The 14,869-nt window shown below is 38.3% G+C and overlaps 2 protein-coding genes across 3 annotated transcripts in view; one reads left to right on the top strand and one right to left on the bottom strand.

Annotated features, from left to right (window-relative positions):
- The window catches only part of CDC40 (cell division cycle 40), a 48,754-nt gene extending 42,501 nt beyond the window's left edge, over window positions 1–6,253 (bottom strand). Inside the window, exon 1 of the mRNA XM_036248952.1 lies at window positions 5,984–6,253. Coding sequence (XP_036104845.1) covers window positions 5,984–6,172 — 189 coding nt within the window. The 5' untranslated portion in view covers window positions 6,173–6,253. The remainder of the gene's footprint in view (window positions 1–5,983) is intronic.
- Window positions 6,254–6,987: 734 nt separating this feature from the next.
- WASF1 (WASP family member 1) overlaps window positions 6,988–14,869 on the top strand; it is a 41,573-nt gene continuing 33,691 nt past the window's right edge. Inside the window, exon 1 of one of the 2 annotated variants that reach the window (XM_036248605.1) lies at window positions 6,988–7,166. The gene's annotated coding sequence lies outside the window, so the exon portion shown is untranslated. Of the gene's footprint in view, window positions 7,167–8,786; window positions 8,835–14,869 lie in introns of those variants that run through there. The other variant, XM_036248606.1, reaches the window with a different exon arrangement.

Genomic DNA, 14,869 nt, shown 5'->3' with positions numbered 1-14,869 from the left:
GTAAGTCATAGGCTAGAGGAAAGGAGTGAGTAAGGAGAAATACATGAAAAGTAGGGGATAATCAAAAGTATGGGAGAGGTGGAAGGGAAGGGAATCCAGGAGAGTTAGATTAGTCTCTGAAAAGAGAAGGAGCTCTCTCTGAGTTGAAATAGAGATGACAAAGATAAGAACTGATGTTTAGAGCCAGTTGGAGACTGTAGGGAGTCACAGTTGATCTTTTTATTTTCTTTGTGTAGAGGCACAGCTATCTTCATAAAGCAAGTATGGTAACTTTAGATTTATTTATTCATTTAACTAATACTGGCTGTGTGCCTACTATGTGCCAAGTACTGCTCTAGGCCCATAGAAACAGACAAAGAGCCTTGCCCTTGTGGAGCTTAGACTGTAGTGGGGAAATAGACAATAACCAATATAACGCATAAGTGAATTACATATATAGTTTGCTTGAAGAGAGCAAGTGCTATGAAAAAAAGTATTTAACATTAGTGCCAGACTGGGGTAAACACATTACCTCATATAATCCTTACAACACTCTGTGAGTTAAGTATTAACACGATTAAGTCACTTACCCCAAAGTACTAATGGAATAAATGAGAAGGGGAAGAATTTAAAGTAACCACAATGAAGGATGTCAAAGAGACCCAATTAGCAACAAACAAAATTGCTGGCAGAGTATCAGTCAGGTTCTTAGTTGCAAGCAACTGAAACCCTCACAGGCTTATTAAACAGTATTGAATCCTTCTAAGTTTCTCTTAGCATTGCCAAGAAGGGTGGAGAATCAGCTTGGGGAAACAGGCAGAGATGAAGGGCTGAGTATACAGATGGAATCATAATTCTAAATCAATCATATCATAAAACCAGCCCAGTGAAGACAACAGTTCACCATTTCTGAAAACCACTGCCATGGCTGCCACGGGATGCTGCTGTTGAAACTACTGGCCCAAGAAACTGGCTAATGTTGGCTACTACTGCCACTTAAAATTTTTTCTTTGTTTCTTTGCAGATTAGCTATAGTTTAGAATTTAGGAGGATGCATTTGTCTGGCCGAGCTTAAGCCACTGTACTGGGCCTTAAAAAGGGAGCTGGGAGAGAGAAAGAGAATCTGAGTTTTCAGATCCTGAAGGTAGGGGGCAGGGAGAGACATTAAAACTCTTAAGGAAGGGGGTTCAAATGCTGGACCACCTAAAAGATGATACATAGACTTTACTCTAGAATGCATACTAGAATCTTCATTGATTAGAGATAATATCTGGCCTAAGACTCAGGATTAAAACCCAATACTATAAAGTTAAAAGATTATATAAAGTTAAAAGGTTATGCTTAAACTGCATAAAAACTAAATTAAATGCTTTCTCTCTAAATATTCAACTTGTAGTGATAAACTGCCTTAATTAACAAAAGGCCACACTGATACCTCCCCAATGGATTTTATAGAATAGAACTGATAGAACCACCTTATAATATGGTTTACCAGATCTTTCCAATTAAGAGTATTCTAAATTTTAATTATTTTGAACAGAGTACTATGAGATATCAAGCTTTAAATTCAAAGTATAATTTAAAACGAATTGCTCTTTATATAGCAACAATGGCAACTAATAAAAAATATAAATAGGTCCCCTTTTCTGGCGCCTAAAATCACAGAACTGAGCAAACCTCCAGAAAATAAAGGATTATTAATTTCACATTTAATTATAAAACTTTGGACAACACTACAACCTTGTTTTAAAACCCATGAGAAGTTCAGTAACAATTAGGCATGCAATTAAAATTATTGCAGAATTATAAAGAATTTCTATTCAGTTTTAATTACCCGTATATATTAAAGTGCAGTAAATGAAGGGTAGATCCTATGGATCAAATAAGTTTTGAAAGCGTATCTTTCATTGATTCAAAGAAATTTGAGAATAAAACTACATGATATTTACTTTCCAGTCTTTTTCACATTTCTTACTGTTGTACATATAAGAAAACAGATGTGAAAGAACTTTACAAACAACAAAGCAGAACACAAATACTAATCATTATTATACATATATCATTATTAATCAGTTTATGGTAGAGTTGTTTTCTTCCCATACCCAAAAGTGGAAATGAATAAACTTCCTAAAATGGGAGTCTAGGTGGATGAGATAAAAGAACAGAAATTCATATAAAGATATTCTTTGAGTTTGGCTTTTAACAAATGCATACGAAAAGGGCAATCATTTGAAGCTCACAAATATGAGAAAGATCATCCATGAAGAAGAAAATTTAAAATATGCATAAAATTAGAGGCACAATTTTCATTTTACTCAAGCCACTATGCTAAAGCAAGGGATAGATCCGATGGGGAAAAGTAACAGTTATTATTAACTGAAATGAGAGAAAGCCAGGTGTGCTTTAGTTTTTTAACTTTAAAGTCAATTAATAAGCAACTGATACAATCCCATAGGGCTCATTACATGATTTGCAAAGTGCAAACTCTGACAATGTTGCATTAAAATAAGCAGAAAATACTCACTGTCATATATTGGCGGGCACAAATATGTTAAATTATTGTTCTCTAGAATAAGAGAAGAGAATAGGACTAAAATAATATTTGAAAAGATAAGCACTGAGAACTTGCCAGAAATGTTGAAAGATCTATACTCCAAACCAATTAATTCACAATTAAAGAAATATAACAAATTTGAAGCAGGACAAATAAAAAGAAACCCACAACTGTGTATCCCATAATAAATATAAATAATGAAACTATACCCCAAATAAAAGGGCAAGTGTCTTAGAAGCAGTCAAAAGAAAAATAAAAACAGCTACACTGACAGCTGACTTATCATTAACAATGAAAATCAGCACAGTAGAATATTCTAAGTATGCTGAGAGAAAATAATTGTCAGCTAAGCACACTAAACCCAGTGAAAATGTCCCTCAAAACAAGAGGGTTAAATAAAAATATTTTATTTAAATTTTTTGCACATAAAAGGTTTATTTTAAATAAACATTTAAAAGACAAACCAAAACTAAAAGCAGCTGCCACCAGTAAATCCTCACTTAAAGACATTCTAAAGAATGAATGCACTACAGACAGAAACAGATCTCTTGCATATGATATGCCAAGAATCTATAATCTTTTGAGGTTTAAATATATGTTATACACATACATACACACACACATATATATACATATGACAATAATAGCTAAAGTAGGAAGGGGAGATGTGAATAAAATGAAGTGTTCTTACACTGTTCAGGCAGAGGCGAGGCAAAGGTATTAATTCAGACATGTTTTAATTTCTAGGACTAACCACTTAACAGAAATTGAGGGCATAAGTTATAAATGAGTACAGAAAAAGAATGGAATGATTAAAAAAATGTAGCTAGTCCAAAAGAATGGATGCCTGGCATACTAACTTTCTTTCTTCTTTTCTATTACATGTATTTAAGACTATACTTAAATATTGCCATGGCTGTACCTCACAAGTTCTGATAAATATTATTTCCCTTATTGATTCAGTTAGAAATATTCTGTTTTTTTTTAATTTTGACTCATTGGTTACTTAGAAGTACAATTTCATATTTTCAAATATGGGAATTTTATAGTTACCCTTTGTGGCTGATTCAGCTTAAATGCACTATCGTCAGAGAACATGATAACATGATTTAAAATTTATTGAGACTTATTTTACAGCCTAATGCAGAGCCTGGCAGAAATGTTAGAACAAGTCTAATGACTAGCTTCAAGGGCTGAGGAAGAAGGAAGAGAAAAGGATGACTCCTCTGTTTTTGGCTTGGACTAATGGGTTAGAGTCATTATTCAAAATGGGATTGGAGATGCCTGAGAGCCATCCTGGGAGAGATGTTTAATAGTTGAGGAGCTAGCAAGGAGTTTACCATTGAAAATAATAAAGATAGTGTACCTGGCAGAGTTCTAAGTGCTTTACATGCTTTTGTGATATCTTACAACTCCAAGAGTTTTCTCAAGTGGCTATAACTAGGCTGCTTTGAGTTGAGGAGAAAATGCAATGAAGAAGTAGGAGACAACTCCAAAAACCTGAGCTGTGAAAAGAATGAACTCAGATGGTTGATGAAGTTTGTTTTGTTATAAAGATAGGATGATTCTAAGCATTCTTTTATACCAAATGCCCATTAGTAAAAAGTAAAATTCGTAAGTAGCTCACTAAAAACCTGTAAATGACTTAAGTGATAAAACACTGGACATGAGAACATCTTAAATACAAAGGAATTTTTGTACACTGTATCTCCTCACCTCATCTCAAGCTACTTCTGATCACCCCTATCAGGCTCTTCTGGGCCTAAACTATCAATTGGTAGATGCTCTCCTTGGGCTCTAAACACATTGACCTTTCCTCAGTTCTTAAAACACACTTAATTCTTTGCCATCTCAAGGCTTGCTGTCTCCTTTGCCTGGAAACTCTTGCCTTAGCTTGCACATGGCTGGCTTCCCCTTCTTCAAAGCCGCTTTTCAGAGAGCACTTCCCTGACTAATCTATTGAAGTCCCACTTCTGCATCTTCTCTATCCTAGTACTCTACTTTTCCCCTTTACAATAGTCGATGCAATCTGCCACTTCATTTGCTGACATTTTATTGGCTGCCTCTTCCACTAGAATGTGTGCACCACGAGGCAAAGATTCTGGCTTGTTGGCCTCTGTGTTCAGTCCTTAGAAAAATTCCTAATAAATAACATGTGTTCAATATTTGTTAAAACAACTATATAACCCAATATCTCCCTCCAGCACCCGTCTCAATTGTGATCATTCACTCCTTATGTCCAAGTTCTTTTCTCACTGTATGGACCCATCCAATCAAGAGAGTCAACACTTACTGTGTGGGAGACTGCATGGCATCTATTTTGCTAAAATCTGCTCTGCCATCTCCTGCCCCAAGGCAGGATATCTGCATCTCTGCATACAGTGTTTCTGCATTCCTTTAAGTAACCATTTACTCAGTCAGTTATGCTGTTTATCTTTTGTTCCACCTGTGATATTTACATGATATTTACTTGAAATTGCTTCGGGGTGGTTACCACAAACATCGCTTGGCAACAAATGTTCTAGTTTTTCTGCATCTGGCCCTATATATACTGTGGATCTCCCCAGAATAAAGAGACTTGATCAGAGCCCTGTCTTGTCTCCATTTCTCGTGTCTCTTGTCCCTCCTCATCCTCACTCCCCCTCTAGAGTCCTCATTGCTCGACCTGCGGGACGGGTCATTACTGCACTGCATTAAATACCAGGCTCTGTGCTATAGGCTTTATTTAAACCATTTCACTTAACCTACACAATAATCCACTCAAATAGATAGGTGCTTTTAAAATTATCTCCACTGCAGCCTCGAGGTGTGGCTCAGTGGTTGAGCATCCATCCATGCACCAAAAGGTCGCCGGTAAGATTCTGGTCAAGGCACATGCCCAGGTTGTGGGCCCAATCCCCAGTGGGGATGTGCAGGAGGCAGCCAATCAACACGTCGATTTTTTTTTTTTTTTTTTTTTAATCTCTGTCACTCTCTCTTCCTTTCTCTCTAAAAGCAACAAAGAAAAAAATAAAATAAAATTATATCCACTGCACAGACAGGAAACTTGGCCAAGTTCACACAAGTGGTGTAGCTGGGATTGGGACTGGAATCTAGTTCGGCCTTCAAAAACAAAATAAGGCCAGTCCATTGCTCTAGTTTGGGAAGTCCTGAGTTAGCCTTTCTTATGTTTTGAGAGTACATCCTAATCCATAAATTCAAATTTCACTCCCCTTTCCCACTTGCTGTCTGATGGCGGGAGGCGAGAGCGGGGAGCAGAAGAGGACTAGCCTGAACTTCCATCTCCTGGCTTCTCCCAAGGAAGATGCATGTTGTAAGGAGAAGAGCCCCAAGAGTTTAGCAAGTCATCTCTCAGCATTGAGGAAGAGGTAAGCCGGGGCTTACCAAGACACTGCCAGATTCTGGAGCAGAAGCCAATTCCCCCACAGCATCAGAGGCAAAAGCGCTTACCTTAACCGCCACCTCCGGAGCCGAGTCCACCGCCACTGCCAGAGAGGGCTTGTCAGAAGGCGATTTAGTCAAGTGCATGAGGGAGTCAGCGGCTGGCAGCGGACATCGTCCGCCTTCACTGTCCGAGTCCGATTCAGACCCTGAACCCGAACCATAGGAAGCGGCCAGAGCTGCAATTGCAGCCGACATGACGGCAACAAAACTGCGGAGACCAGGCCCCGGCGGAAGAAGTGGCTCCCAGGTCCTGACAGATTGCCATGACACATATTATTTACTTTCTTTGCTAAGAAACCATTTGGCATTTTAAATAAATTAATTAACATTAGAAGAAGTACAATATAACTGAGAATTTGGAACATTTATCTAGGGAAATAGGGAGAATTTTGATATCTTATAACTTTCAGGACCTTTTTGGCTAGATTAAAGACTATGAATTCCGATATACCTTGCAGCCTCAGAGTCCTGTACTCCCGGCGTGCAGCGCGACAGGAAGTGAAAGGCACAATGGGAAATGTAGTTTGGAGCGAAGGGGCGGGGCGGGGCGGGCAGGCATTCTTTTGACCCCGCCCCTGAATAGATGGTTCATTCAATTGGCTATCATCTTCCCTCATTCCCTAGCCAAGCACTGTTCTCTCCGTCCCCTCCCCCAAACTGAGGATTGGGCAATACCATAAAACCTCAGGAAGTGGGGGGAAGATAGATATGGATCCCCACTGATGGGTGAGTGGGCGGAGGCTGAGTTTCCCACCACCGCTTCACCTAGGCGCTGGTGGCTGAAGAGGAAAGCGAGAATCTTAAACTGGATGACTGATTGGCCGGGAATAGCTCCCGGTGGGAAGGGTGGGAGGTTAGGTGGCGAGAGTTCAGCGGTCCCCCCTGCTTCAGGCGTGGGTCCCTGCGCCCGGTTGTGGAGCGGAGCGCGCGGGGAGGGGGCGGGTGGGGGGCGGCGGCGGCTCTCGGTGTTGTTCGCTCGCGCGTCGAGCACACTGTGGGTCCGACGACCGGCGGGCGCCGCTGGCGGCGTTCTCCCTGGCCCGGTACGTCAGCCGCTGTTCGGAGCGGGTTCCACCGGGAGCCTGACTCTCCTGGAGGCTCTGGGGGGAGTCCCGGGAGCTGAGGAGGACCGGCGACCGCCACCGAAGCATGAAGAAGGGGTAAAGCAAGAGCCCCCCAAGATTTCTCGGTGAGCGCGAGTCTCTCAGGAATTGTTTTTGGGGTAGAGGGTCCTGGGGAGGAACTCTTCCTCCCCGGCCAGAACGGAGAGGTGTGTGTGGACCTCTAGCCCAGCAAGGCTTACGGGGATGGGCGCGCCTCCCCCGCAGCGTCCCCCACCCCCATTCGCGGATTCCCGATCTCCCGGCGCCCACCCGCCAGCCGCTGGGTGAGGAGGGAGACGGCGGCCGGCCGGCTCGTGGGGGTCTCGGTTGCAGGGACCGCCCGAGGCGGCTCTAGGCGGGGAGACTGCGGGTCTCACCTGAGGTGCCACCGCCTGAGCGCCCCTGCCCTGCACCCACGGGCCGCCCCCGTGCGTCCTGGCTCTGGGGGAGGCTGCAGCACCGGGTGGCGGAGAAGCCCCTGCTCGCAGTACGTGCCGGGAGCTCTGTAGAGGAAGCCTTGCGTTTGCGTGTTTGCGCCGCGCGTCTCTGTCTAGAGACCTAGCGGGAAAGCGAGTGCGGGGCTCCCTTTCTTCGATTGAAGAGCAGGCGAAGCGGGGCTGTCGCCTCTGATGCCTGTTAGTGGGGGGGTGCCTCGTGGAGAGTTAGGGAGCCGCTCACTCGGCCCCGATGTCGGCAGGACTCGCCCATTGTGCCACCCAGATAATTATTCAACTATGCAGCATCCGTTGCACCTTTCCCATTTTTCTTTTCCCCTTGCTACAGCATGCCCCCTAGCTTCGGTACTCTGACGCCTTCCCTTGCACTTGCTGGAGATGAACTGGAATAATGATGGACAGAAAGCACATCTGCCCTGCACATTCACGACCTGTCCTGTAGCCGATTAATGAACGAATCCCCAGCTAGACTGGGTACTTGACTACAGCTTGGTCTAATCCTATCCTTGGATTCTATTTTTTTAATTTTTTAATTTGGTGTTAGATTCACGTCTTAGCCAAGTCTTATTTCTGTCCAGTAATTGATGTAATTGATTTATTGGTTGTTCAACCCGTCTGATGTTCTTAAATTTAATTTATATGGTAGGTAACTTTCATTTTTCTAATTGTTGCTAGCACTATATCATAATTATAAATGCAATTTCAGGCTTTGAACCCTCGGGAACAGTTTTTCTCGTGCTGTAAGTTTCTAAGTTAGGAAAAGTATATTTATGTCGAATATTTGAATAAAGTACGTGATATAAAATTTCTCAAGTTTTCAATAAGAAAAGTTTTGTATTAATTTTCTAGTAACAATATTTGATGCTCATAGTCTTCATTTGAACGAAAGGAAGCATTTAATATTTTAGGGAGTTTTAACTACAATGACGAGCATTCCCTAATTTATTTAATTTTGTTTTTTACTCAGTTTTTTTTTTTTTTTTTGTAATATCTTGTATTGAATAACTTGTTACAGAATTTTTTCTCATTCTTCTAACTTCTATCTACAAGGATGGGTAGGCTCCAATTTTGCATGATCTACCTGAACGGTGAATTATTTCTTGAAAATGGAAGAAACATCTGTTACTTAATACTATGTTAAAAACTTTACATCTTATGATTTTAAAATAAATGATTCACTACCAAAAGTGTTTCTTTTTGTTTTTTTACTCCTCCCTTTCCAGATTTTTAAGCTTACTGCTGAAACCCTCTTGATAAAAGGGAATTGCACATAGGCATTGCAGAGGCATTTGTTTTAAGGTACAGTAATTGTTTTATGGGACTTGAAAGTGGCGCACATATAATTTGATGGTGTACCATCAGTTGCTTGTTTAGGAAATGACCTTGCAATTTACAAAATGGACATCTGTGTTTCTCGGTTTCCTTATATGTAAAGGATGATAAATACCCATTTATTCCATTAAGTAGAATGCATTAATTCAGTAAAGATGTTTTCATAATGCTTTTAAAGGTTTTAAAAATGTTTTAGCTGATGAATGATGAAAAATAAAAAATATTTAAGTGTTAAATTCAGTGAAAAAAGTGTCATTAGAATTTTTCTTGGCCTCTTAGAATGGCTGATTTACATGAATTTTGCTTTGGAAGGATATGGCTCTAAATTGAAGAATGTTTCTCATCTATCAAGGGCTTTTAATTTAATAGGTATTATAGTTAATATCTGTATGTAATGTCTAAATATAGGTATAACTAGTATTGATGAAGAAAGTTACAGGGCTTGGTAATAAGCAAGCAGAATATTGATTTAAATTTGTGAAAAATAAAGTCTCCAGAAAATATTAATGCCTCTTTCATTAAAAACTTGTAGCTGACAAATCCACAATACATAGTTGTGATCATTTGTAAGATATGCTATGGAGCTACTTTATTATTCAGGCTTGTAAATAACTATATATTCAGAGTCAGTGTATGACTATTGCATAATGCTATATTTATTCATTTTGCTTTATTTTCAGATTAGTCTAACGTACCATTTCCAGGTGCTTGATTTTCATTATCACAGTAGACAGTAGCTTTTGATTTCCTTATTGGAAGATTAACTCAGTTAATTTTCATAACAAAAATTACTATTAAGATATATTATTAGAACTTTTACTAAAATAGTGCTTTGGTTACTTTGTGAGGACGCTATATAGACAAGACTATTCAGTGTCTTTAAAATGATTATTGTATTGTGTGTTTTTTTTAAATTAATTTGATTCCATTAAATGTTTTCTTTAATGACCAACTGAAATTCAGCTGTCATTATCACTTGGGTACATACAATTAACTCAAGGTTTTGTTTTGTTTTTTTCATGCTTCTTGAGGACAGAAACTGATTTACTGCTTAAATCTAAAGTTGTTAGCATAGTGTGTAGCAAGTGTTAGTATGGGCTCAGTGTTGTTTTTTGTTGTTGGACAGATTGAATGAATGAAGAATATCCACTCATTTAACATACTACTTTAAATAGTAGAAATGTTTGTTTGTTTGTTTGTTAATTCTCACAGGAGGGTATTTTTTCCATTGATTTTTAGAGAGCGTGGAAAGAAGGGAGGGGGAAAGAGACAGAAACATCCATGTGAGAGAAAGACATGGATTGGTTCCCTCTTGCCGGACCCTGACCCGGGTGGGGACGAACCTACAGCCCTTAGGTCCTTGGGCTGAGGCTCTAACCTCTCAGCCAAACCAGCCAGGGCTGAGTAGAAATTTAAAAAAATAGATTTATCAAACACATTTTAACTCATGCAACATAAGCTTTATCTCAAAAGAAAAGAGAAACATGTATTTGGAGGTTCCTTGAACTTCGTTTATCTGTTCAGATATAATTCCTTTACCCACACACATTTGGAACTAGCACTATATACTGTATAATGTATATTGTCAACCCTTTCTTTGTGAAATGACAATTTTCTTCTTAACTCTTATAGCTCACTTCATGAAAATGTACATGAAAAGTTTTTTTGTTTTTCTAAATAAGATGAGTATAGACATGTGTTTGATTGTTTTTTACTTTGGTTTTCCAGTGGAATATTAATAAAAAGATGTATTTAAATTATATCCTGTGCTAAATGTGCAAAATACCTAACGTTAAAAATAAATGGCCCCTGAGGTGGAGCTTTGTATAAAATGAAGTTTTTCTGAAATGTGTTTTTAGTTTATCACATTCAGTTTATAATTTTGAGTTTCTGTGTATTGGAAGTTCCTAACTTAAAATGGGATTGATTATACTTTAAAACTTATAAAATGGTTTAGAACTTGAAACTTATTTTCTCATAAACAAGAAACTTGTGGTTACAATCACAAACAGGCCACCAAGTTAATCCATAATATACCTTAATTAGAGAGTTAGACTAAGTAATAATACGAAAGAATTTAAAAAATATATTAAGTATAAATATAGTTTTGAAAATACTTATAATACTATGTACAACAGTATTTCTGTGAGAAAAATCAATTCAGAATCTATCTTGAAATGCTAGAAATACGTTTCTCTTGTGTTAGACATGAGAATATTGTTAGGAACTTGGCCTCTGACACCTATTGGACATGGAGAAGAGGAGGATCTTCCTCAGTCAGTGGTACAGTCTTACATCATCTGGAGCAGTCATCAGAGAATGGGAGAAACTGGAAGGAGCTAGGATCTATGTAATGTTGGAACAGGTCATTTTACCTCTTAAGCAAGGTTTCTGATTTTCTCCATTGTAAAATGAGGATGTTGAAGTAGATGACCTATGTGGTTCCTTTCAGTTACAAATAAAATTCAAAGGCACTTAGAAGTTCAGTATAAACCACCCCCGCTTCCCCGGGTTCATTTTTCCTTTTCTAGTATTACTGCTTACATACTTCCTGTTAAGGAATTTCTCGTTCGTGGATCTACCTTTGAAAAGATTGTAGTCTTAATCTTTTTCTCAAATGCCTGTTCTTGAAAGCTATGCTTTTTAGGTTTTTAAAGTAGGGTTTTTGTTATGGTGGTAATGACTGATTTGTTGCTTTTACAAGGAGTAGAGAAGTCCAAAGAATGGGTATATTTTTGTTTTGGGGAGAGTGGGGAGTCTTGAATGATGAATGTGATATGTTGAATTTGGGTTAATGAGACATCATTGTATTACTGTCTGGCAGACTGATAGCACGGGACTAAATGTTTACAAGCATGTTAGGGTTGTTTGTATAATTAATTTAGAGGTGACAGTTCAAGATTTTGGAAATAGATGGATTTATGCCTAGAATAGAGTTTAGAAATAACTGGGATATAACACAATTATTGACTTCTGACTTAATAGTTACAGAATGGGAATTAAGGAAAGCCAGAAGAGGATACAGAACATGTGATCAGAGAGAATATAATGTGGTACATTCTGATTTGACTGTTCTGTTGGGACCAGGGTTTAAAATCTGGGCAGTTCTCTTTTGAAGAGGAATGTGAAATGCTGGTGAGGTAGGAAGGGAAGCAAAGACAAAAGTATGTTGATGGTTTTGAAAATAGAGGAGAATAAAAGGATTATAGGAATTTAATAAAGACAAATTTTAGTGAGAAATCGGGTTGGTGGGATAGAAGATTAGGTCTGAAGGGGACATTTTAGAGATGGAGTTCTTATAGGTAGAACTTTTTAAGAGTGCACAAATACTTGATGTGCTTAGTAGTAGAAGGGAAGGTGTTACTCCTCAATCTTCAGGACTGGAAGTATTCACAGTGGGAGCCCTCAAGAGAAATTGGATACACTTTAGAAAGTCCTGCTCTAGTCTTCATGCTTCTAACACTGGGGTTGGCAGACAGTACAGACCACATCATTTGGAGGGAGGAAAGGGGTCATGCATTACTAGTGAGTGCTTAATTATAAATGTATTCTTACTTGCAAATATAAGTTGTTTTCATTGTGATAGAGGCAGCTAACAGCTGTCTCCCCTCATCAATGTTAATATCATAAAAATCATTATTTTCATTATCAGTCTAGTCCTGGAATTAAGTGAAGTAAAAAAGCATGTCTCTTAACGGATGAGTATATAAAGGACTTAGTTTCATTCATTAGCATTAAAAAGAAAATGTAAATTTCTTTTTTGTAATGTTACACTAAGTACATAAAGATGACAATGCTCTGTCCTCAGTTGAACATGAATTTTAAAATGTATTTCTTGTAGTAGGGATGGATTTATGAGTTCTCCAACTAATTTTAAATTCATTAAATTTGCTTATTAAAAGTGTTATGTGAGAGATCATGAAACTCCTGGTTAAAATAGTATTTTCTGTAATATCCTCATGGAGTCTTTTTTAGGGTAAAATGAGATAATTGCTACAAAAAGGCTTTGAATCAAGTCTATTAATACATTACTGTTATAGTCTCATGGGACCTGATTCCATTTTAATGAACTATTTAGTATGGTATTTAAGTGTTTCTAATGTAATAAATGAGTAAAATAAAAAATATTTGTTTTGCTATTCATCAACTTAGCTTTATTATTAAAAAAAATTTTTTTAATCCGCACCCATGGATACTTTTTTCCATTTTTATCTTCAGATAGAATGGGAGGGAGGGAGAGGGAGAAAGAGAGACAGACATCGACGTGAGATAGACCCATCCATTGGTTGCCTCCCGCATAACTCCGACCAGGGCTGGGGACTGGACCACAATCAAGGTACGTGCCCTTGACTGGAATTGAACCCGCGACTCATTGGTCCTCTGGCTGATGTTCTAACCGCTGAGCAAAACTGGCCAGGGCTGAATCTGTTTTTTATCTGCAGCTGCCTCACCAAAAATTGGTAGAATTGTCTATAACTGACTTTATTTGCGGGCAACAGTGAACCATACAAGTTCTTTAAGTTAGATATAGATTTATAATCTCAATTTAAGAAAATTTAATACGAAATAACTAATGAAGTGAATATGGATAAAAGTAAGAAAAAAGGTCCAAGCACTAAGTCTTAAAATATTCTAAGGTTTGAGGTACAGAAGATGAGGCGAAGGAGGTAGGAGGAAAGCCAGCAATTTGAGGTCTTCTGAAAGCCAAATAAGAAAGTGATTTTAAGAAGTGAACAACTATGTCATACGCTGTTAAGAGGTTGAGAGAAGAGGCCTGACAGTAAACTACTAGATGTAGTAGATAACTGACCTTGGTGAGATGGCTTGGTATAGTGTTGGGAATAAAGCCTGAATGGGACAGATTTGAGTGAGAATCGGAAGAGAGAGCACATAATTCATTCAGGGAATTTTGCCATAAAGAAGAGCAGAGAAGTCAGGATGTGTGTTGGGTGGGATGGGGGGGGCTAGGGTAGAGTGGCTGGAGGGAGAAGTAGGATGAAGAGAGGTTTGATTTGTTGTTGATGATGTTTTGTGTTTTAAAATGGATGAAATTATAGCATGTGCCTATGCTAATGGCAATAATCTGGTGGGGGTGGGCAGTGATGCAAAAGAGGATAATCCCTACTGCTTAAATAAGGTATAGGGTTTGGGAACTGGTTTGGAACTTTGCCATCATGTGAAATGATTTCTGTGGAGAAATTTTTGACTTAGACATGAGCATTTTACAAATGCTTAGTAACTCAACTCATCTACTATTTTATAGTTGTAGATTGTTTTTAGTGATGGGATGGGAATTGATAAAGCCACATACCCGTTTTCCATTGTCATAACGGCATTTATTTTCAAGTCGAGAATAGGATTGTAATATGTTGACAGAAGATAGCAAAGCTCATTGATCTACCTCAGTTTGTTTAAACTTGCACTGTTTTAATCTGTTAGTCTTGAAGATATTTTGCATACATATTTCTAGAAATATTTTTGAAAAACTATACCCTCTTGCACATTGAGGTTGATGTCTAATATTACTATCATAAATTTAAACAGTGTATTTTTGGTAATAGCTGGTAGAAAAATAAGCATTTTAGCATGATAAGAGTAATGGAATAAATAGTTAATGCTATTTGATTAGATGGATTTTTGAGAACTTTATTGAAATATAATTGCCAAACAATAAATTGTACAACTGGATAAGTTTTGATTTACAGTTTCATTCTGAAACCATCATGAAAATCAAGATAATGAACATTCCTCTCCCCCAATTTCATAGTCTTCCTTTGTATTCCTTGTATCCTATCTCTTTCTACTCCTTTTACCAACTCTAATCTCCATTCTAGGCAACCATCAATCTACCTTCTGTCACTGTAGGTTAGTTTGCGTTTGTAGAAGTTTATATGGAATCATATAGTACATACTCGTATTTATTTGTCTTCTTTCACTCAGCATGATGATTTTAATTTGCTCATGTTGTTCCATACATCATTAGTTTATTTTATTGTTGAACA

This window comes from Molossus molossus, unplaced genomic scaffold (genome assembly GCF_014108415.1).
Source record: "Molossus molossus isolate mMolMol1 unplaced genomic scaffold, mMolMol1.p scaffold_m16_p_8, whole genome shotgun sequence".
NCBI classification, from domain to species: Eukaryota; Metazoa; Chordata; class Mammalia; order Chiroptera; family Molossidae; genus Molossus; species Molossus molossus.
This window is presented reverse-complemented; position numbering and strand designations above follow the sequence as displayed.